The sequence below is a fragment of the Dromiciops gliroides genome, chromosome 4, assembly GCF_019393635.1.
Source record: "Dromiciops gliroides isolate mDroGli1 chromosome 4, mDroGli1.pri, whole genome shotgun sequence".
Classification (NCBI taxonomy): Eukaryota; Metazoa; Chordata; class Mammalia; order Microbiotheria; family Microbiotheriidae; genus Dromiciops; species Dromiciops gliroides.
The window spans coordinates 290237050-290262472 of NC_057864.1; the positions used below are offsets into that span (position 1 = coordinate 290237050).

Consider the following 25423-nt stretch of genomic DNA (forward strand, 5'->3'; position numbering starts at 1 on the left):
AAATATGGGTGAGTGAACGTCACTAAAATCCCATTATGATCGTCGTTTGGCTTAAAACTCAGTTCACAACAGGCCACCTCCTCCATGAAGCCATCCCAGAGCTGCTAGTTCCTCCCCATTCAATTTTACTTGTCTTTACTTTGTATGTGTATCTCTTTAGATGTGTACATGTTGATTCCTAGTAAGCTCCTTGAAGTCAGGGACAGTTTTCACTTTTGTTTTTGCATCCAGCAGTTCCTGTAGTACTTGACACACAGTAGGTGCTTATAAAATTGTAGTTGGCTAATGATTGTCTGTCCAGGGCCTACAGCAACATTTGATAAATACTTGTTTATTGGTTATAATGTTTTTGGACACACAGAGGGAACCCTGGGTTCTCAAAGAGTATGCCCACACAAAATATCTTTGACAGGTCCCATCTAAGTAGAACAACTATAGACCTAGCAATAGTCTGTGAAGACCAGTCTAGGTAAATTCATTGAGGATAAGCAACTGAAGGCCAGTCATCATGTGATGAACTGGTTGACCATGGTAATTAATGAAAGGGCATGATCTTCGTGGGGAAAGAAAGTACACAGAGATGAAATCCTATAATGAAATTAATGCAGCATGAAGTAAAGATATAACAAGTATCATTAAATTAGGGTCAAATAATATAATGAAGAGGTCATTATGTAAAGCAGCACAAAAGCTATTTGGGTGATCATAGGCTAACTTGACCTGGACAAATTGGGTAGCATAGAGCAATGGTGTTAAGTTCAAATAGAAATGGTCAGGCAGGGGCGGCTAGGTGGTGCAGTGGATAAAGCACCGGCCCTAGATTCAGGAGGACCTGGGTTCAAATCCAGTCTCAGACTTATTAGCTGTGTGACCCTAGGCAAGTCACTTAACCCCAATTGCCTAACCAAAAAAAGAAAAATATAGAAATGGGGGTCATACATAAGGATACCTGCACACCTCATATTGAATTAGAATACATAGTAATACTATCTATGTTTTATTGTATTTTATTTGTTTTAAGTATTTCACAATTGCATTTTAATCTAGTTGTGGCCCCACTGAGAGGTGGGTTTTGACACCTCTGGGACAGAGCATGTGCTTTTCCTTGAATGTAACTTTCTGGTAGAAAAGGCCAGAAAAAACTTACTCTTTCCACACACGCAAATAAAATTTTCTCTGTCCGAGGGACCCCAAAATTCTGGGTACCTTAATGGCTAGGAGACTTAACAGGACAGAAAAGAACACCTGTACCTTGTGAATGCTCCTGGTCTTTATGGAGATGGAAAAGGATCACAAACAGCAATGCCCATGAGAGGTGGCAACTGACAATGTGAGTAAAGCAGAAAAATCTAGGTACCAAGAGAAGTTTTAAGTGTTGGAAAAGAGAGAAATGCTGGAATGAAACCCTTAGAATCTGAGAGGTGAAAGAGTAGGGAAGAGCAAGGTCCGATGGGGTATGAGATGTAGGGTCAGGAAAAGAATGAAAAAAGAAAAAAGGAAAAAAGGAAGATTTAAACAGTATAATCTCATCCACTTGGTGATTCCCCACCCCCCACCCCCAAAAGGGATAGTAATATAAAAGGTAGAGGCAGCCAAATGGCTCAGTGGATAGAGTTGTAGGAATGGGCTCAGGAAGACCTGAGTTCAAATTTGGCTTCAGACACTTACTACCTCTGTGACCCTGGGCAAGTCACTTAACTTCTGTTTACTTTAATCTGGTGGAGAAGGAAATGGCAAATCATTCCAGTATCTTTACTAAGGAAACTCCCCGGACAGTATTGGCGTTCCATGATCAAGAACACACACACACACACACACACACACACACACACACACACACACACATCATGTTGTTCATTTACTCTTACTCTTGAAATTAGGGTTTTTTTTAATCACTTTATATAGATTTTGCATTTATTTATTTACGTGCATATTGCCCCATCTCCACCCAATTCCACCCCCAAGGAAGCTCCCTGAGGGCAGGGTCTGTTCTGTTTGGGGTTTTTTGTCTGTGTATCTCTCCAGCACCTAACACATTGTTTTGCACATAGTAGGGGCTTAACATGTGTTTGTTGAATTGAATTGAGGAGGAAAGAAGTTGAAAGGAGGGAATTAGCAGGAGTAATGAGAAGAATGTTGAGATCTGACCCAGAAAAACACTAAAGCATTAGGGAGGAGGGAAGATTTGAGGGTCACCAGAAAAAACTATAGAAAGCTATTATCATCCTCAACTGTATTTTTTGTGAGCAAGTTTCTTCATAGGCACTTCAGTCCAGATAAATTGGTGTTACTGAGTAAATAAATTCTATTTGTACTTGGAAGCCTTCTGGCAAGCCACCAGATCATAAATCCAGACACATTAGGCCTTTTTCTTCCATTCAAGAGCAATATTTTCCCCTCTAAAAATCGATATTATTAGAACAGCTAGATCCAGAGAAGGGGCTGTTACTGTCTTATTACATCTGGGAAGATATGCTGGGTTATATGACTGGATGTCAGGGTATATGAGCAAACAAAAATCGAGGAACAGAATGTCCGTGGTCCTTTACTCATGCCCATTTGCAAAGGAAGACCTCAATATGCCTGTGACTCTGTAAATGTCTTAGGAAGTCTGAGGCTCAGAGAGGGTTAGTGACCTGCCCATGACCACACAGCAAATGTGTCAGAAGAAGGATTTAAATTTCTGCCTGCATGATTCCAAGCACACTCTACCATGACACCACACTGCCTCTGCTTTCAGTCAAGAGATTAAAATGAGTCCTGTGAAAAGGTAGTGTGGCTTAATGGAGTCCTGGTGATCTGGAAGCCAGAAAGACATTCTAAGTGAATTCCAGTCTCACCTCTGACACTCTAGCTGTGAAAACTGGGCAAGTCTCTTTTTTTTTTTTTTTGCGGGGCTATGGGGGTTAAGTGACTTGCCATGGGTCACACAGCTAGTAAGTGTCAAGTGTCTGAGGCTGGATTTGAACTCAGGTACTCCTGAATCCAGGGTCAGTGCTTTATCCACTACACCACCTAGCTGCCCCAACTGGGCAAGCCTCTTAACTTTGCAGCCCGCTAGACAATTCACAAAATCTTGAGCTAGAGTCCTTAATCCCCTAAGGAGTCTATTGATAGATATCAGGTTAGGCAGGAAGGTCTATGAACACGGATGAGGGAAAATTGCATCTTTTCTTTTCTGCCTCCAACTTCTAACTGAAATTTAGCATTTCCTTCTATTATGAATATAGACAACAAATATTATTCTGAGAAGGGGTCCATATCTCAATTCTGCCAAAGGGGCATATGATACAAAAAAAAAGTTAGAACCCTGCACAGAAGGTGCCAACCTGGCAAGGATTAAGTCTTCATTCAGGGAATTCCCTATACCAGCAAAATCACAGGTCCACAGGCAACTAGGTGGCACACAGTGGATAAAGCACCAGCCTTGGATTCAGGAGGACCTGAGTTCAAATCCAGCCTCAGACACTTAACACTTACTAGCTGTGTGACCCTGGGCAAGTCACTTAACCCTCATTGCCCCACAAAAAAAAATCACAAGTCTAGTCCTATCCCCCTATCCCCTGAAAAAAGAGGTCAAGAGATTATAAAAGAGGCTATTTATACCTCATTAAAGTCATTTGCATGCAGATGACTCACATCTGCTAATAAATATATTTCTTTTAAAAAAAACCTTTGCATTATAGAACTTTATTTGCATTATAGAACCTTAGAATTTTTAATTATATGACTAACCAAGAAACCTACATCCTTTTTGTTTGGACTTTTCCTAAGAATGATCTTTTACAAATACAAAGCAATTCCCAAACAAGGCTTTTCTCCAAATTTGTAATGTTCTTTGGGCAAAGGAGAAGTTCTGTTTAAATATTCAAAATACCATTGTGTGGTAGAGTTTAATAGGGAATCACATGCAAATCCATCTATGAATACAGGCCAGGTCTTTCAGCTGGTCCTTGACCAAGGGTTTGTGAACTTAACTGTGCATTAATATAAACACCAACTAAGAATATTAAGAATTTTCTATATACCTACCCTTCGCAAGCATGTAGTATGAGTCCCAATTTTCACACTATTATTAAGAAAAATTGGCAGAATGCCTTGGAAAATAATCCTTTCATGAAACACTTCCAAAAAAAGCCTAGTTATAACACCTTCTCAATAAGATACCGTGAGGGCAGCTAGGTGGCACCGTAGATAGAGCACCAGCCATGGATTCAGGAGGACTGAGTTTCAAATCCAGCCTCAGACACTTGACACTTACTAATTGTGTGACCTTGGGCAAGTCACTTAACCCTCATTGCCCTGCCCAAAGAAAAGATACCTTGAGAGGTAGCATTGCATAGTAGATAGTGAGTTGTTGGCTTCTGAGTCAGGAGATACTGACCTGGATTCAAATTTTGCATCTGATACCTATTGGCTGTCTGACCCTGGGTAAATTGTTTAATCTCTCAGTATCCTGGGTATCTCTCGAAGACTACATATACCTCCTCCAGTTTGACATAAACCTGTTATGAATAGCCTGCCTTGGGGGCAGCTAGGTGGCACAGTGGATAAAGCGCCGGCCCTGGATTCAGGAGGACCTGAGTTCAAATCCAGCCTCAGACACTTGACACTTACTAGCTGTGTGACCCTGGGAAAGTCACTTAACCCCCATTGGCCCGCCAAAAAAAAAAAAGAAAGAAAGAAAGAAAGAATAGCCTGCCTTTTCAAGCCAAGGATATAAGTTCAGTTCATGATGATGGAAGTGAACAGAGCTATCTGGAGTCTATTGGGATCATACCCATATCCATGAGACAATTTGGCAGAAGCTCATTGGATGAAGAGTAAAGAGACCTGAGTTTTAGCAATTCATTCATTCACTCACTCGTGCAAAAGCTATTTATTGAGTGACTACTACTCTAACAGGACTGTGCTGGGTACTTCAGGAATATAAGAGCCCTTTGTCTTTATCATAGTCCCTGCATCCTAGGAGCTTACAATTTAGGAAAGGAGATGACATATGTATTACCATGCTATCAAACTGTACTTGGTTAGTTAGTTATAAATAGTGCGGATAACAAGTGCCTAGCATTAAGACCCTCCACAATAACTGCAAACTACCTTTCCAACCCTAATTCATATTACTTTTTTTCCAGAGGATAGAGCTCTGGCCTGGAATCAAGAAGGAGGAATTGAAATCTGGCCTCAGACCTTACTAACTTTGTAACACGGGCAAATCACTAAAAAACAAACAACAACCACCAAAAAAACCATTTTGCCTCAGTTTCTTTATCTGTAAAATGAAGAGAAATATAGTCTCTACCTCCCAGGGTTATTTCAGTCAGTCAATAATCATGTATTAAGTGCCTACTATGTGCCAGACACTGCTAAGAGCTGGAAATATAAAGAAAGGCAAAAGACAGTTTCTGCCCTTGAGAAGCTCACAATCTAATAAGGGAATCAACATGCAAACACATATTATGAGATAAATAGGAAGTCATCCATGGAGGGCAGGTGCTAGGGGGATTAGGGAGAAAAGCTTCCTTTAGAAGGTAGGACTTTAGCTGAGACTTGAAGGAAGGCAGCTGCTTAGCACAGTGCTTGATAACATTTGCAGGTGGTTAATAAATACTTGTTCCCTTCCTTCCTTTGCAAGCACTACATTCCAGCTCTGGAAATTCTAGAATAGCTAATAAAACAATAATAACAACAACAATAACAAATAATAACAATAAAAATAATAGTGTCAAGCACTGTGCTAAACATTTTATAAATATTATCTCATTTGATCCTCTCAAGAACCCTGGGAGGTAGGTGCTATTATTATCCCCATTTTACAGAAAAGGAAACTGAGACAAACAGAGGTTAAGGGACTTGCCCAGCTAGTGTCTAATTCCAGACACGAACTCAGATCTTTCTGATCTCACAACTAGTAGTGCTCTATCCATCGCTCTGCCTGGCTGCCATAGCTCTGACTATAACTCTATTGGCACCCAACTATGCTAATAATCAAAGACAAAGAATAAAAGAGAAGGGAAAGTAGGTTCATATGTCTCTGTAAAATACCCTTTCAATCCATTTTTTTCCATGAAAGTAGAAAAACAACAAGCATTAACTTTTTTAAAATTTTCACCAGTTTGTGTAGAAAATTAGTCCATTTTTAAAGCTATTTTTTTTCAAAACTGCATCAAAATCAAATTGAAACATGTTTAAGTTTGTACTCAGAACCAGCCTATAACATCTCTTCAGAAAATTCTTTCAATGTAACCTGTTCTGTGAGGTTGCCACCTCACTAGTTTTATTGCCCTCTAGTGGACAATACAAGAGAGTATTGTCCTGTAATACACCATTTGGGCCTCAGAAGAATGATTCTCCTCAGCATGCCTTTGCGGTGGGAAAAATCCAATCAAATCATATTAAATGTCATAAGCAATCTCCCCCATTGTGGATCACAGAGATATCTGTGGACACTACAGCATATCTTTTGTATCAATTCCATAGTCCAGGTAGAAAGCTTCTCTTGTTGTTCAGTTGTTTGAGTCATGTCATCTTCATGACCACATTTGGGGTTTTTTCTGTCAGAGATACTGGAGTGGTTTGCCATTTCCTTCTCCAGCTCATTTTACAGATGAGGAAACTGAAGCAAACAAAATTAAGTGACTTGCCCTGGGTCACCACAGCTAGTAAGTGTCTAAGGCCAGATTTGAACTCAGGTCTTCCTGACTCCAGGCCCAGCATTCTACTACAAGACCTAGCTGACAATAGAAGATTTCTAAGGAAATGTAAGTAATAATTTAGGAGGGTGCTGCATCAGTTGGCCAAACTCATATAAACCAAGCAAAATGACCATACCAGTGTTTCTCACATCGTATTACAGGGATTGGAATAGGACCTGTTATCTTATTGGTATGTATGGTGAACTTCCTCTACTAATACAGATTGCCCCTTCTCTGCAACTTTTAGCCTCAGAGAACGACCTAGATCAGAGCTTCTTAAACTTTTTCCACTAATGACCCTTTTTCCCCTGAGAAATTTTTACATGACCCAGGGTATATAGGTATATAAAATAGGTTTATAAATCAAACATTTACTGCCAATTTTTTTCACAACACCCATATTCAGTTATGCAGCTCTATATGGGATCATAAGCCACAGTTCAAGAAACTTTGGCTTAGGGGGGCAGCTAGGTGGCACAGTGGATAAAGCATGCGCCCTGGATTTGAGGACCTGAGTTCAAATCTGGCCTCAGACCCTTGGTGCTTATTAGCTGTGTGACCCTGGACAAGTCACTTAACCCTCATTGCCCCACCCAAAAAAATTTTTTTTAATTAAAAAAAAAATCTTTGTCTTAAGGCACCAAGAAACTTGCCTAGGGTGGCACAGCCAGTATGTACCAGTAGTAGAAATTTAAAGTCTCTTTTATACCAAATGATCTCAAACAGTGTTAAATAAAAATGGCTAACATTTATATATAGGGCAGTAGGACTCATTTGTGAGCTTAAATCTAGCCTTAGATACTTACTAGCTGTGTGACCCTGGCCAAATCATTTATCCCTATTTGCTTTAATTTTTTCATCTTTAAAATGATCTAGAGAAGAAAATGGAAAACCACTCCAATATACCTGCCAAGAAAACCCCAAATAGGCTTACAGAGAGTCAGATGTGACTCAGAAACAAACAACTTGACAACAGCAATAAAATGTACATAGTCCCTACTATATTCTGGGCACTGTACTAAGCACAATATGAATATTATTTCATTTGGTCCTCACGACAACCCTGTATGGTAGGTGCTATTATTATCATCTCTACTTTATAGATGAAGAAACTGAGGCACAAAGATTAAGTGATTTGCCCAGAGTCACACTGAATATCTAAGGTTGAATTTGAACTCAGGTCTCCCTGACTCCACGTCTGGAATTCTATTTACTATACAACCTATAAGAGATGATTCTAACTATAATATTGAAACTGAATTTCCCATACTAACATTCTTGAGAAATTAATTTGTTTGATATTGTACCAATATCAGGTATTGGTTTATGGGGGGGAGGCAGCAGATAGAAGATTGTCATCCTTGGAATCAGGAAGACCTGAATTCACATGCTGCTTCTGACATGAGCAAATAACTCTTAGTATCCAAAGCAACTCCTTAAGACTCTAAATTAGAACAGAAAGGTTGACAATCTGTATCAGCAGAGGGATTTTCTACTCCAGGGAGTTATCTATACTATTGAAATCACAGGTCCAAATCAAGACAAAACCAAAATAAATGTTTAAAAGGCAGCTATCCTCCCAAGCTAACCTCCTTCCAACAATGAATCCATCTCTTGCTATATGGTAAACTAAACCCTGAAACAACAATGTGTTCCTACAGAGGTCTAACAAATATAATTGAAGAACCCTGTATTTGGAATATACCTTAAAAATATTCTGTCTGGGTGGCAGCTAGGTGGCTCAGTGGATAAAGCACTGGCCCTGGATTCAAGAGGACCTGAGTTCAAATCCAGCCACAGACACTTGACAGTTACTAGCTATGTGACCCTGAGCAAGTCACTTAACCCTCATTGCCCCCTCCCCCCAAAAAAAAACTGTCTGCCTCATTACTTAGGTGACACAGTAGATAGAATGCCAGGCCTAGATTCAGAAATATTCATCTTTGTGAGCTCAAATCTGGCCTTAGACACTTACTCGCTGTGTGACCCTGGGCAAGTCACAACCCTATTTGCCTCAATTTCCTCATCTATAAAATGATCTGGAGAAGGAAATGGCAAACCACTACAGCATCCTTGACAAGAAAACCCCAAATGTGATCACAAAGAGTAAGACATGACTGAAACAACTAAAGAACTACATATCTGTCTGTCCAGTCATATTTGCTTAGATTGTACTTAGGGGAATAAAAGAAGAGTCTGTGAGTCATATGATTTCAAGGAACTTTTATCCTTCATCAAACATACACCAGATCCTCAGCATAGATCCTTGAAAAGGTGGAGAGGAGAACTTTGTTTTCTAATAGAGTTGTACCCAATAACTTTTCTCAGCAATCAGAGTGACAATTCACAATAAAGAACCTGTCGTAAAATAACATGTTTTTATGAGGTACTGCCAAGAATTCAAGTTTTTTTTTTTCCAGCAGGATAAATGGTGCCATCATAAAATATGTGCACAAAGGAAAATAGGAAATATGGGATTTATTTCTTTAAAATTAAAGTAAGCAATGTATTACAGCAATACATTGGAAGAAAATATAAAGTGTTCTGAGACCACTAAATAACCATGAATGATGAGGAAGCACTGGGGCTGTATACTACATGAGCAACTATATTGAAAGGCTTATGAAAAAACCTCTTGAAATTGGTTTCCTTTTCCAATTTAAAAAAAGGGGAAAGGACAAAAGATAGGCAAGGGAAAATCATGGACTAGGACAATATAAATGAGTCTTTTAGCATTAGGAGTCCATCAAGTGTTGTTTTCTATTGCATTTTTTATGATGCTGTTTCCAGGGCTTGCTTTTGACAGCTGAAGACAACTTTAGGACAGAAGCTTTGCTTTTGATATATGTTACTGAAGAAAAAGCACAAAGTTGCACCCCTTTCAGAATATATTGAATTACTGTCATATGCCAGAGATTATAAATAAGCAAGGTCCGTGCAACAAATTAAAAAGATGATATTCTGCATTATTCTTATTCTAATGTTGTTCTCCACTTTAAGTTAAATTTTGTAGCCTAGAAATAGTGAATATCCATTGTCTCTAAGTATGAGGATGAGTGAACTGGGAATTATGACTCATACCTCATAAGGCTCTCAGAATGTTTGGAAATCAGTGAGGATTAACCTTCTTTCCATTCATAAGAATGGTGCCAATGGTACAATGAAATTATCATGTAAATTTCTTTTTCTCCCCTTTTCTCCCCTTGCCCTGCACCCTAGAAAGGGCTACCATTAGATACAAACAAGTACATGCATGTAAAATTATTCCACATGTACTTCTGTTTATCATCAATTCTTTCTCTGGATGTAGATAGTCTTTCTTCATAGGTCCTTGATTGTTAATTTGGGTATTTATAAAAATCAAAATCACAATTGGATCAAAGTTGCTCTTAAAACAATATTGCTGTTCTCTTGGTGAGTGATTTTAAAGAACCCTCTTTCTCAGAACCCAGGAGCAAAGTAGATTTAGTCCTTAGTTATGTCTTAGTTATGTCAGCATCTTCTGGTTGAATAGAGGAATCAAAATGTTGGAAATTATTGTTTGCCTGGTCCTGTTTTATTACTATCCATTATTCTAGTTAAATATTGAGCCAGCATGTGGTTGCCACACAGACAGGCAATAGCAAGACAATAACATTTCTATATTGTTATCACATTAGTTGACTTAATTTAAAATTAAATCACATGTCTACCTACATGTGTCTAGATTCCCAAAAGCACAACCCACATTAAAATTAATAAACCAAACATATTACCTTTCTCTTGAAAACATGTTTACTTTTAGGAAATTTGTAGAAAAGTATCACTAGAACATAATTAGCATAATTAATATTTTAATGTATGCTAAAATACAAATTTATTTTTGTATGATTTTTAGATACATCTACCTGTCTGTGTATGGGAAGATAATTTCTTATAGATATTTGAAAAAATGTATTCTCCATTATGTGATTTAGAAAAAGGTCTATTTTTCCCCAATTAGTTTCAAAATTATAAATACATATGATTTGGTATTATGTATTATTTATAGCCCAAAAAAGAGTTTAGAATTAATAAAAGAAGGGTATATTATGCAGTCAATTGGATAATATTCCTTTCTCTTTTAAAAGATTTCCTGCACCAATAGAATCTAGCCTCTATTCACACCAGAACATCCATTCACTCAATACCTCTCATTTCTCCTAATCCATGAAAAACCAACTCTTGACTACATTTGACTCCCCACTTAGCCTGGATGAACTCCATGATCACATATATCCTTATTGTAATGAAAACTCTCCTAAACTCTCATAAGCCTTTGGTTTCTCTACTGTGCCCATAATGCCAATACCCAGTTCTGCACCATTCTTACCAAGGGATTTCCCCATTCTTGCTTCTGACTGGAGGAATGCACTATACTTAAACAGTTATACTATCCAACTTTATCTGGGCCCTTACAGTCATTTCAGTCATCTCTTGTGCATTCCCTAACTCATTTTCCACAGTGACTGTTCCAGACATTTATTTCTTCCCTCAAGTCCCTAAGCTGACTGCCACCATTGCCAGATGACCTCACAACCTATTTCATTGAAACAGTCATGGTCATGTGGTATGAGCTTCCAGATTTACCTTCATCCCAACCTCAAAAAATACCTGTTTCTGAACAAGTCCTCTTAGATCCTCCTGTTTCAGTTAAGGAAATATCCCTACCCCTCTCTAAAAATTAACCCTTTACCTAATCATGGTCCTTTCCAGCAACAGAGCTCCAACACAGACAATCTTCCTTTACTTCCTCCTTCCCCATCCCCAGCATCTTTAACCTTTCCCTATATACTGGTTCCTTCCCATCTTCATTCAAACATGAAATGACACTTGCCTCTCTTGAAAAAGTGTCATTTGATCTTAAGGCCCCCACTACCTGCCATCTTATTTATTTTGTTATCAAAATTGTTTAAAGTCCATTTAACCAATGCTTAAGTACAAGTACATAAACAAGAACATAGTACAAGGTATAGAGTAGACACAAAAAAAGAAAAAATGATACAATCTTTCCCCTTAAGAGTGTTATAATTTAGTAGGACAATGAGGGAAACTAAACCATGTTATAATTTAGTAGGATACAAGGAAGACAGGATAAAGGAAAAGGAGAAATTGAGGTAAATGCTGAAAGAAATCTGAGGGTCATAAGATCATAGATTTAGATCTAGAAGAAGACTCAGAAACCCTCTAATCTAGTGGAGGACTGGACCTTAGTCTGGCAATTCAGGAAAAATTTCATAGAGGAGGTAGTACCCATTCCTCCTTAAAGGAAGACAAGATAAGAAAAATTGTGTGGATTTTAAAGCACTGTATCATTCGTTCCTCTCCAAGAACTACTCCTGACTTTCTGGTATTTCTTTACCATGCCACCAGGCCATAGAAACCTCCTTACCCTAGGTTCATTCACTCTATCTATGGACTTCACACTCTAGAAGTTCAATCCTCCCCTTTGGCCCCTTCTTGTGATTGGCTAGTTCCTCCCTGAACTTCCAATTAAAAAGGAAAATGGCCAGGCCAATCATGTCTTCATTCCTCTCTAGGCTCCACTCCTAATTCTCTGGACTTTCTTTACCTTTCTCCACCTGATTCAATCCATGCTACCTTCTCTCCTGCCCTCCTATCTCACTTTTCAGTTCACTTTTTTTTTTTTTTTGGTGAGGCAATTGGGGTTAAGTGACTTGACCAGGGTCACACAGCTAGTAAGTGTCAAGTGTCTGAGGCCGGATTTGAACTCAGGTACTCCTGAATCCAGGGCCAGTGCTCTATCCACTGCGCCACCTAGCTGCCCCTTCAGTTCACTTTTAATGTGTTGTCTTTCCCCCATTAGTATGTTGGCTCCTTGAGGGCAGGGGGTGTCTTTCTGTTTGTATTTGTATTCTGAGCACTTAATTCCAGTGTCTAGTACATAGTAAGCACTTAATAAATCCTTGTTGACTGTCAATATGAGATATTACAGATTTCATCAGGCAGAGATACAGAGGAAGTACGTTGCAAGCTTGGAGATTGTTCTATAAAATGCAGACAGGGTAAGGGAACAACTACTAATCCAATTTGGATGGAACACAGAAAGTATGAAGAGAAAAAAAGATTGTCCCCCTTAGTTGGAGTGCCTCCCTTCTTTCCCTGCTACTAACCCATCAACCTTCAGTTCTAATTCTCCCTTTTCCCTGAAGTCTTCTCTAATTTATCCTGATACCTTCACTGAATGTCAACTTATTTAAAACTCCAGGGGGCAGCTAGGTGGCACAGTAGATAAAGCACTAGCCCTGGATTCAGGAGGACCTGAGTTCAAATTCAAATCCGGCCTCAGACACTTACACTTACTAACTATGTGACCCTGGGCAAGTCACTTAACCCTCATTGCCCCACAAAAAAAGAAAAAACCAAATAACCAAACAAGCAAACAAACCTCCAGCATCATTTTATAGTTTGTACTATAGAGTGTAGAGCACCAGGCTTGTAGTCATGAAAACCTGATTTCAGATCCAGTTTTAGACACCTAATAACTGTGTGACCCTGGGCAAGCCACATAACCGTGTTTACCTCAGTTGCTTATCCATGAAATGAGCTGGTGAAATCACTCCAGCATCTTTGCCAACCCCATGCCCTAGCTCTGCTAATTGAAATCCAACCCATTCATAAAGGCCCAACTCAAATGCTTTGTTTCATTTTCATTTCCTCCAGTCAATTGGTGTCCCTCTACCTCATTTGATCACATAACATTTTGTTTCTATTTCTGTTATGTAATTAACAACTTCTTATTTATGTAATATTAGTATATATATTTTACCACCCCCTGAGAGATTATAAGATCCTTAAAAAAGAGGTTATTTATCTTTCTCTCCCATAGCATCAAGCAAAGTTCATTGCATATAATATGCATTATATAATATATAATGTAATATTTATTTGTGTATATTATATATAATGTCATTTCAATAATATCAACATCACCTCAAACTCGATGTTTCTTAAAACAGCATATCCCCTCAATTGGGGAATGGCTGAATAAATTGCGGTATATGAATGTAATGGAATACTATTGTGCTATAAGAAATGATGAACAGGCAGATTTCAGAAAAACCTGGAAAGACTTACATGAACTGATGCTGAGTGAAGTGAACAGAACCAAGAGTAAACTGTGCATATTAACAGCAACATTGTGCAATGATCAGTTGTGATAAATTTAGCTCTTCTCAGTAATACAATGATATAAGACAATTTAAGACTCATGATGGAAAATGCTCTCCGCATCCAGGAAAAAAAATATGGAGTCTGAATGCAGATTGAAGCATACTATTTTCACTTTTTTGTTGGTTTGTTTGTTTGTTTTTTCTTGTGATTTTTCCCTTTTGTTCTGATTCTTCTTTCACAGCATGACTAATGTGGAAATATGTTTAACATAATTATACACATATAATCTATATCAGATTGTTTGGGGAGGGAAGGAGAAAAATTTGAAACTCCAAATCTTCCGAAAATGAATGTTGAAAACTATCTTTACATGTAATTGGGAAAAAATAAAATACTATCCCATAAAAACCAGTTATCCCTCCCAATTTTCCTGTTTCTTCAGTGGTACCACCATTATTTTAGACACCAAAGCATGAAATCTTGGAGTTGGTTATGACTTTTTCCATCTAACTGATTTCCCATATGTGGTCAGTTTCCACGTACTATTGATATTTCTTCCCAAAAGTCTCTAATATATGAGCTTTCTTTTCATCTCCACTTTCACCACTGTAATCTAAGATCTCTTTATCTCATGGTCCAAACATTGCTGACCTATCTCACTCCATAATGATAATATTACATCAATAGCTTGATTTTTGAGTAACCGATGTCTTGTCTTGCTTGCTTGCTCCCTAATTGCTTTGTGTACCTTGGCCTAGTCTCTCCAAATACCTTGGAAATTCTTTGATTCATTCACTATTCAACAAACATTTATTAAGCACCTACTATGTATGTATCAGGCACTGTGCTAAGAGTTAGAGAGCATAGAATATATCTTTTGACTTCTATTATATCCTTACATTACCTAATACTTGCTGAGCATATAGTAGCTTATCAATAAATACTTCTTGACTGACTGACTGACTGAAATACATCAGGCTCAGAAGATCACAATCTATCCTGTGTGCTATGGTCCAGATTGAACTTTGTAACTGTGGGAGTTTGCATTTGACTCTGTTGCGCAATAGCCAGTCTAGAAAGCCTGTGGCGAGGGATCTTGCCAGCAGGAACAGCAAGGTGCCACAGGGCTGGCAGCCATCAAATTTCTAACCTCTCTATTTGAGGTGTAATAATTCATTAGTTGAGGAAATGCTTTCTCAAGCGTCTACAAGCCAGAGCAGAAATGTGGCAGCTACAAATTGCTTCCTGTCCATCACAGAACATAGATATTTCACACTATCCTTCACACTCATCATAATTCTTCTTGGGAAACAAGCTATTTGAACAGTTCCATTACTGCAGCTCTGATAACTTATTTTCTTTATAGAGTTTCATAGAAGGCATTTCAGACTCTGTATCACACCAACCGATTCCAGGAGTAGAAGTTTTATGTTTTGGCATTCAACTTTGGAGTGAAAATTCAGATTGACATAAATGGCCCAATCATTAATTCACAAAACTTAGCTTAAAAAACAATTCCTACTATTAAAAAGAATTCTGAAATATCATCTTAAAAGATTGTTGCTGTTCAGTCTAAATTCATTGAATTAAATGCTTTGGGGGATTAAAATAGTGGCGTTACTTGGTCATTTGGGTAGGAGCTATTTAGTAGTTAGTATTTTATTTTTATGACTGTCAGTCTCCTGAGTCAAATATTGTTAAAAAATCCTTTTGTCACCTTACAATAATAGATTTAGGGTTGGAAAGGACATTAAAGATCAACTAGTCTAACTCCCCCATTTTTTTGGATAAGTAGACTAATGATTTGCCCATTTTGTGCAAGACATAATTTTTCAAAATCTTAAGCATTGTATCTTTTCTGCCTGGCCTGAAGTTATGTGATTCTATGATATCATCTCTAATTATTTCCTTCCTTGGCCTTTCCCATATGGCCAAGTGATTCTTTTTACAAGACCTTATACTAGTCCTATCTGAGACTTGTATGACTTAGGCAATTAACTAGTTGACTTAGTCAATTAGTGAATTGACCCAGCAGTCCAGCAACAACTCATCCACCAACTATGCCACACCCAGACATGAACTTGGTTGGAAGAATGATCTCCCAAGGGATCAGAGTGGTAGTGGCCAGTGTGTCTCTGGCTTTGAATGTTGCACTTCAATTCTTTCTATATCTGCTCAGTAAATACCCATTTGTAAAAGCTTTTCTTTTAAAAAAAAAAGTATGTATATAGTTGTTTATAGTTTCTCCCTAAATATATTATGGAGTCCTCTGGGCCAAATTCTATTTCTTCACTTTCTTTTGGATTTGAACGCAGGTCTTCCTGATTCCAGGCCTGGTACTCTAGCCACTGCACCACCTTGCTTCCCTACACTCTATGATACAAACTATAAAATGTTGCTGGAGTTTAGATAACTGTGCATTCCGTGAGGGCAACAGGAAAAGTCGGGGAGGACAATGGAAAAAAAAAGGAGAATTAGAGCTGGGGGCTGATAGTCCATACCATATTGTTATGTCTAGGGTAGGCATTCAATAAACATAATAATCAAAAGATTAGAGCTAGAAGAAACCTGAGAGATCATCCAGTTCAATCTTTTGGGAGGAACTAAGCCCCATAACTCTGCACACTCATCTTCACTCTGACATTTTCTACGTACCACCTTCTCCATCTTTCTAACTTTTCGTGAGATAACTATAATCAAATCATAACTACTATAGACTTTGGAAAGGATGTATTAATGGTCTGCTCTTATTGTTTGACTCACCATCTTTGGGACTTCCAAAACTAAAACTCCTTCCAGTGGCCACTGCTCCCTTTTATGTGTTGTCTACTCCATTAGAATATAAACTCCTTAAGAGCAAATACTGTCTTCTTTTTGTATTACTATCACCAGAGGGTGGCTCCATGCGTGGCTGTATAGTTACAGCTTGATAAATGCTTTTCATTCATTTCATGCATCCATTTTTCAGATGAGTAAATCAAATCCTAGATATTTACTCAGAATATTACCAAGTAGTCAGAAGTATATGAGAGATATGATCCCAACTTTCCTGACTTTTAGTCCAGAGCTTTTTTAAACATACCATGCTACATTCTTTCTGAATGAATGTATGCATAGATGCATGAAAGAAAGAATGAATAAATGAGTAAATATGCTGTATTTTGGAAACTTGAAAGAAAAAATGTTAATTAAGGCAATAGATAGGCACACACATACAAAAACACATATCTGCCAAAGATATTTATGGAGGATTTTTTATCAAACCAATTTTTTAAAGATTCTCAAATATATGATTTTTGTACTCACCGGAACAGAAACTTGAGGATTATCTATGAGCTTTCCTAGAACAGCAAAACCATCCACATCAATCTTGCCCCTTGGCTTTATGGGTAAGGATTCAATCCTTTTGCAGTCAATAAAGAGGGTGACGCTTCTCCTTTCCACACCGATCATAACTTTATGCCATTGGGAATCAAACAAAATAGGAGCATTTGAAAAAGCTGCAGTTTGGAGGCTACCATCCACGCCTTTATAGGAAAATGAAAGGGATTGAGTTTGGCCATTAATCTTCACGCCAACTTGCTCTTTCCCCAAGGAATCCTGTATCTGCCAGATGCTCCAATTCTTTTTCAGAGTGCTTCCAGTCATCCGAAAAGTTGTTAAAAAGGAGTATTCTTCAGGTAATCCATTGGGATACAAATGTCTGGGTAGAACCAGAAAAAGAAAACATGAATCTTATTTTGAGTTCATAATTCCTCTTTAGGTTTTCAATAGTTCCCCAGATTTCAAGCTTACAGAAAGAATGTAGTTTGAGAATTTTAACCTTCACTGTTTGGCCTTTTATAACCAACCTTCAGTAAAGGCCTTCCCAAATACCCAGGCAAGCTTCTATTTTAATACTCAGTTCTGGAGAACATGTAAAAGCCACCACTCTCCTAGCCAAGAGTGGCTAGGTGTTCCCAACTCTGAAGAATCCTAACAATGTCACCATTTATTTTAGCCAAAGAGCTACTGCAATTCAGCTTCTGTACCAGGGACCAGAATATGCACTTCTACAAAGTTCTCAGCAACTTTGGGCCCAGCTAGTGAGAGATAATTAAGAAATCAAATCATCTCCACTAGTTTAGGAAGCTGGCCCATTAGGAAAACCTACCAAAATTTTAATCAGAGGAATATTTGTTAAAGAATTTTAAAGTGCTAGTAATTTCAAAGTAATTGTGCATTATTTTCAGATTTACTGGATATATATGAATATATATGTGTGTATGTATAGATATATATGCACACATGTATACATACATACGTATATATACACACACAGAGTTACCTATTCCACATTTCAGGGGTTAGGGGTTTGGCATCCCTGTGTTCTGGAAAATATACATAAAATTTTTGGCCCTCCCTTCATACCAGAGAAGTCAGAAATAGTATGGTATTAAAAGATATAATATATTGATATTATATAATACTATACATATATTTTATGCATTTCTGAGTTTTTAAACTTTTTCTGTGTTATCTGCTGGCTTTCATGTAACATCTGTGGCCTCTTCAAAACTCCCAAGAAATTCCCTTTTAATTTCTTGTACCAACCTGCAATATATTGAAACCGTTATAGGGAAAGTCATGATATATATCATATATACATATATACATATGTATATATGTGTGCATGTATATACATATGTATGTATGTGTGCATGTATATACATATGTATGTATTATCTTCATATCACCATGTCCCCAGCTTTGTTATAAATTCATTTTTGGAGGAAAAAATTTAATAAAATTAATAAAATAAATAAACATTCATCCCATGCAAATCCCACCCCTCACTTTGGACTTTGCTTCTATTCTGCAAAAGTATTTTCACTCTGTTTCCAGGTCTTCCTTAGGAATGTGTGTTGTACTTGTCATGGAAGATAAAGAGTTAAATTACAACTTTCTGAGCCAGGGAAGAGATCCAAGTAGTAAATGGCCTGTTTATACAAGTAGCAAGTATGAAAAGCAAGTAAGAATCACTATTCACCTTCTATCAACCCTAAATTGCCTCTCACTTTCTCCCTCTTTATTTATTCTTGCTACCCATATACATATCCTTGCTAGCCTCCCTTGTGCTGAAGAAGCACCTCATGCCATACCCTTAATCTTGTGGGAAAACCCACAGTGACCTGGGACTACACTAATTTCCTGGTAATTTTTCTACTACATCAAAACTGCTTAAAATCGCAAACTTGAACTTAAAAAGAAAAGAAATTCTAAATTTCTCACTCAGCTATCAGCAATGACAGGCCAAAAATGAAATGGGCTGCTTCTGGAGGTAATCAATTGTCTCTCATTGGAAGTCTTCCAACAAAGACTGAATGATTTCCACAGGTATTGGGGGAGGGGAAGGGTGTAGTTCTTGTTCTGATTTGACTTGGATCAGATGGACTCTGAAATCCCTTCCATTACTCTGTGATTCTGTGAAATGCTAGGTGGCGCAGTGGATAGAGCACTGGCCCTGGATTCAGGAGGACCTGAGTTCAAACCCTTTACACACTTACTAGCTGTGTGACCCTGGGCAAGTCACTTAACCCCAATTGTCTTACAAAGAAAGAAAGGAAGAAAGGAAGAAGAAAGAAAGAAAGAAAGAAAGAAAGAAAGAAAGAAAGAAAGAAAGAAAGAAAGAAAGAAAGAAAGAGGAAGGAAGGAAGGAAGGAAGGAAGGAAGGAAGGAAGGAAGGAAGGAAGGAAGGAAGGAAGGAAGGAAGGAAGGAAGGAAGGAAGGAAGGAAGGAAGGAAGGAAGGAAGGAAGGATAAAAAGAAATGCTATCACTATTGCTCTCTCTCTAAGAGACTTTCTTCCTCTAAGTATCAAAGGAACAAAAAATCTTAGGAGAACTAGATTTACAATGAACTCTGTTACTGTCCAAATCTCAAAGATCAATGATCATTGCTGAGTTTTCAATGTGGTCCACAGTGCAGAGACTAAAACGACTTTGCCTTGCCCTCCCCTGTCCCTAATGATCCATTGTTCATTTTTGGTTTGTTTTTCTTGGGGGGAGAAGGGAGTGTTTGTAGGTTTTGGGGGGCCTTTGGGGGGCAATGTGGGATAAGTGACTTGCCCAGGGTCACACAGCTAGTAAGCACTAAATGTCTGAGGCTGGATTTGAACTCAGGTCCTCCTGAATCCAGGGCTGGTGCTTTATCCACTGAACCACCTAGATGCCCCCTTATGATCCATTTTTCAAGTAAAAGTATCAGGGACAGAAGAAAGAGAATTATGTGAGAAAATATACATTTGATTTATTGTAACAATATTGCAATTACTCAAACAAATACAGTAAGAGTTTATTATAATGAATTAGGCCTTATCAACTCAATACATTACAATCATTTATTGTGGAAATAGAAAGTTTCTGTTCTAGAAATCATTATGAATTTTTGTCAGTTTCCTAGTTTCATAGGATGTCTACCTTACTCACCTGTTACCAAAATGACCCACACTTCTCCTGGGCATTTTTTAAATCATAGGATGTAAGAAACTGTAGCCATGGGTGGTAAAGTGACTTACCCAAGGTCATAGGAAAAGTTAGTTTAGAATTTGAATCTCCTTGTTCATAATACAAGGCTCATTCCACTACACAGTCACATGACTCACATGCAGCCACCACTGGGGACCAGAACATTGAGGCAAGCCCTCCCCTTTCCTATCAGTCCACTGACAAATCAGGTAAAACATAATTCTAAAGGGACATAGAAGGAATTGTAGGGGAGAGGCTGACATAAAACAGGATAGCTCTAGAGCTGAAAAAGACCTCAGAACCATAAAATCTAACCCCTCATTTTAGAGATGAGGAAACTGCTGCTGCAGAGAATTTCAATGACTTGTCCAAGTCACAAAACTAATGTCAGAAGCAAAATTTGAACCCATACCAAAAGAATTCAAGTAAAAGATAGAGAAGCTTTAGCTACCTTATCAGAATGACTGACGTTTTTTTCATGACTTTGTTTTCATAATGTTTCAGCTAAGTAGGACAACTGGTTACCATAAATCGTGCTGCTTTATAGGATTTATCAAATAATAGAAGGCTTGACCTTCTGCTGGGATTATTGTTGGGCTGTTGTGCTTCTAACCCGGTTCCTCTTGTAATAATTATTGCCTAAAATATTTTTAGATTCATGTTCCTAATGTTATATTCATCTTTTTATCCATTTATATTTAAGAACTAATTACTGATGTTTATTACTAGTATTCTTCTTACTGTTGCATATTTTTCAATTCCACTTAATCATTCACTTCACTCTTACCCTCTGTTTCACATCATTTATTCTGGACATTTTAAAGCACATTTTGAAGCCAAAGAAGAATAAAACCTTCTTTCCAGAATTTTTTATTCTGGCTGCTTTCTTTTTTTCCTAATTAAAGTATCTGCCAAATGTGTTGAGCTGTATTGTATAGTTTATTGTTTCAAACAATCATAAACATTTAGTAAAAACAGCTAGCTATTTATTTATGTATTACTTAAATGTTTACAACATACTTTATAAATATTGCTTCATTTTATCCCCACAAAAACCCTGGGAGGCAGGTGCTATTATTATCCCCATTTTACAGAGGAGGAAACTGAGACAATCAGAGGCTAAGTGACTTGCCCAGGAACACACAACCAATAAGTGGCTGAGCCAGGATTTGAACTCAGGTCTTCCTTACTCCAGGGCAGCTAGGTGGCACAATGGATAGAGTACCAGGCCTGGAGTCAGGAAGACTCCTCTTTGCCAATATCTTTGCCAAGAAAATGTCAAATGATCTCATGAAGAATTGGACATGACTGAAATGTCTAGAACAAAAACTTCCTTATTTCAAGTCCGGCACTCTATCCACCACAACACTTAGCTACCTTTAGGTAAGTAGGATTATAAGTAGGATAAGTCGTCCCAACCCTAAATCGTTTTTTTTGGGGGGGGGCAGGACAATGAGGGTTAAGTGATTTACCCAGGGTCACACAGCTAGTAAGTGTCAAGTGTCTGAGGTCACATTTGAACTCAGGTCCTCCTGAATCCAAGGCTAGTGCTTTATCCACTTCACCACCTAGCTGCCCCCCAACCCTAAATCTTGTGCCTTTGTACATATTACAAAAATAATATGTTTCCTTCCATTCAAATGTGAATATTAATGGAGATGTTGCTATGACAATTAGCTAAGAAATTTAAGCTGATAAATCTGTCTTCTTTCTCTTCCCTTAAACAATATTGCATTAGTGTTCTGAGAAAGAGTCTAAGGCTACCATGCAAGATGGTAGCTAGTAAAGGAAGTTCTCAATCTAGGAATAGCCCTGGAAGTGAGGCCAGAAATCATTTAGGATGAAGCATGTGGAAGGGTACCCAGCTACTTTACACACACACACACACACACACACACACACACACACATATTCGTCTAGCAGATCCCTTTTCTTTAACAGCACAGTAGTATATTTAAGTGATAAAGTGACATACCACCTGATAGAGAGTTGGGGGCAGCAGGGAAGAAATGGTCAAGAAAGAAGAGAAATATATAAGCACTAATGACAAAAGTGTCCCTCCCAGAACCCCCATGTAAGGAGGGCACTCAATTCATCTGACTCTTCATTTCCCACCAAGCTGCACCCTGGACTGCTGCATCACGCCCCCTGTGCTGGATACCTTCCTGCCCTTCTCCTCCTTTTCAACGTCCTCTTTCATGTGTTGTCTTCCCCTATTAGAATGGAAGCTCTTTGATGATAGAGTATGTTTCTCTTTGCTCATACTTTATTCCCCAGCCCTTAGCATAGTGCCTGACACAGTGCTGGAGTTGGAGCTTTCTTAGCAAGGATACTGGAGTGGTTTGCCACTTTCTTCTCTAGCTCATTTCACAGATGAAGAAACTGGAGCAAACAGGGTTAAGCGACTTGCCCAGGGTCACACAGCTAGTATCTAAGTTCAGATTTGAACTCAGGTCTTCCTGTCTCCAGGTCCAGCATTCTATCCACTGTACTACCTAGCTGCCTAACACATAGTAAGCATTTAATAAATACTTATTGATTGACTCACTGACTCAGAATATAATTATGAAAACTGGAACTATTACTTAATATCTGTATCATCTTGGGAGGCAAGTCTCTTCCTCTCATATCAATGGGCCTCAGTTTCATCTATAAAATGAAAAAGTTTTCAGGGGTGTGTTAGAGCCACCTTGAATCTGAGACCTAACTATTAAATTTTCAGTGTGAGCAATTATAGCAAATATTATAAATCAAGTCTTGATGTATTGTTGTATTGATTTCTGAACTTAGGAAATGATGAAGAAAATGTTAATAATGCAGATCAAATTTGAAAGTATGTCATGGGGCGGGCGAGGGGGCAGCTAGGTGGCGAGGTGAATAGAGCACCAGCCCTGGAGCCAGGAGGACTTGAGTTCAGACACTTGACACTTACTAGCTGTGCGACCCTGGGCAAGTCACCTAACCCCAAATAGCTAAAAAAAAAGTATGTCATGGATATCTTGGTTTGTTTGCTTCTGGAAAGCTAGTAGCTAAATATTTATCACCAGCCTTGGCTTTATTAGAATATCTCTAAGGCTCCTTCCTGACCTAAATCCTATGAAGCTATAAAGCAAATGTGTTAGGAAATTGAAAATGGAGAATAAAAAAAAAAACTATTTTCAAAATCTCTCCAAATTGGCCATATTGGTCAGTAGGAAAATATTACTTTTCAGGAACAAATATATTACATAAAAAGCAAGATATATCTGGGCATTAGTCAGCATGACCCAATACTTTTACCTCCCCTTTGTAGAATCTCTTTCTTCCCCCAATACTTAAGATTTAAATATGAGAGCTCTGCCAGTGTGGGACCATAAGCAATGACCTCTAACACCTTTCCTAATTTTCCAATTTCACTATTATTAAGATGGAAGATCTGGTTAACTTGTTTGGCTCATTGAAGGTGTAGCAAAGTCTCTGACTCTGATGAGGTCAGCTAAGGAATAAACTTAGCCTGGACTCACTGAACAACTTCTGAAGGCCATTGTATCACCGGGGAGGGGGTAAGGGAATAACCATGACCAAACATTTTTCCAGTCATTTAACATAGCAAATGATGAAAGTTTTTAAAAAGAGAGGGAAAAGCTAAAAACAAATATAATTTAAGAAAATGTCTATATTTTATTATTTTTATCTTTTTCTGAAGGGGAAAGAGGGTCCTGGCCTTTGATTCTGTTGCTATAGAGCTCTCCTATCCACTCATGTTTCATTAATACTATCATGCTGCTCATCTCGATCCAGACTAAGCTTCAAGAAGCAATTATTAAATACCTACAGTATGCTAAGTGATATACTTGAAAGTAAGTAATGTAAACTTTTACATGATAAAAATATGGCATAGATAATAAAAATATGATCATAGCTTTAGAGCTGGAAGGGATCTCAGGAATTTGAACCCAGGTTCTCAAGATGACTATGCTTCCCACCGTGCCACATTTATAAATAGGACCATACATTTGGAGCTGAAAGGGTGATTCAAGGTCATCTAGTTCAACCCTTTCGTGTAATAAAAAAATAAATTAAGTGACTTTCCTATAGTCACAATGGCAGTAGGCATCAGAGGCAGAATTTGAACCTAGGCCCTCTGACTCTAGAGTCAACATTTTTCCATTACCTTTAATATAAAAAGTGGAACAAAATCTTTGTAATATTTATGTTGCTGGAAGACTATGTTAAATCACATAGATCGTATAAAGAGATAAGCATCACCAAATTATGTCTGAATAAATTTCATAGCATTCAATCTCACTGGCTTATGGGAACTTCTTAGATTGAATTATTGCAAAGATGCTGTCCAGATAAATAAGTAAATTTGTCAGCATTCATAGTTTAAAAGCATTTCATTCCATAATGATTTATTTATTTTTATTACATTACCATCTGCACCAAATTAGAGTGAGAACTATTAGAATTTAAGCAAAAAAAAAAGTCCTTGGTCCTTGACACATCTGTTGATGATCCTAGCTAGCAAAGAAGTTGAATTCATGTGAAAAAAATTTAATTTAATTGTCATGGGAAGTGAGAGAACTGAAACACTTTCCTAGAAATAAATTATAGATAGAAAATGATGAATAAGCCACTTAGAAATGCTCTTTCTTAGCACAGAGTTGAAAGATGAGAAAAGAAGAAGGGGAAAGTATTACAGTCACATTATATCATTGGGTCACAGTTTCTGTCCTGCACTCCCATAAGGGGATTTCTACTGTCTCTTTCTTTGAACAGTGAACTTGAAGTCTGAAGGTCTCTTTTTGCATCCTGGCTCTGCCACCTCCTATCTGTATCAATGTAAGAAAGTCATTTAACTTGCCTGACCTAGAGTCTCCTCATTGGTAAAGTGGAGATAATAATATCCAAACTACTATGCCATTGGGTTGTTGTGAAGAAAGCATTTTGTAAATCATAAAGTGCTATAAAAATATCAGCTATTATATTGCTAATAAGGTTCCATGAGTCTAATATCCTGCAGCATAGAAGTTGCCTTTGGAGGAGACCACATATTCTCTTTATGACCACAGTTGCCCTTTCCCAGACT

At 37.9% G+C, this 25423-nt stretch overlaps 1 protein-coding gene across 1 annotated transcript in view; it reads right to left on the minus strand.

Annotated features, from left to right (window-relative positions):
- The window catches only part of COL9A1 (collagen type IX alpha 1 chain), a 126052-nt gene that overhangs the window by 96276 nt on the left and 4353 nt on the right, over positions 1-25423 (minus strand). Inside the window, 1 exon segment of the mRNA XM_044002761.1 lies at positions 17154-17550. Within this exon segment, the coding sequence (XP_043858696.1) occupies positions 17154-17550 (397 nt within the window).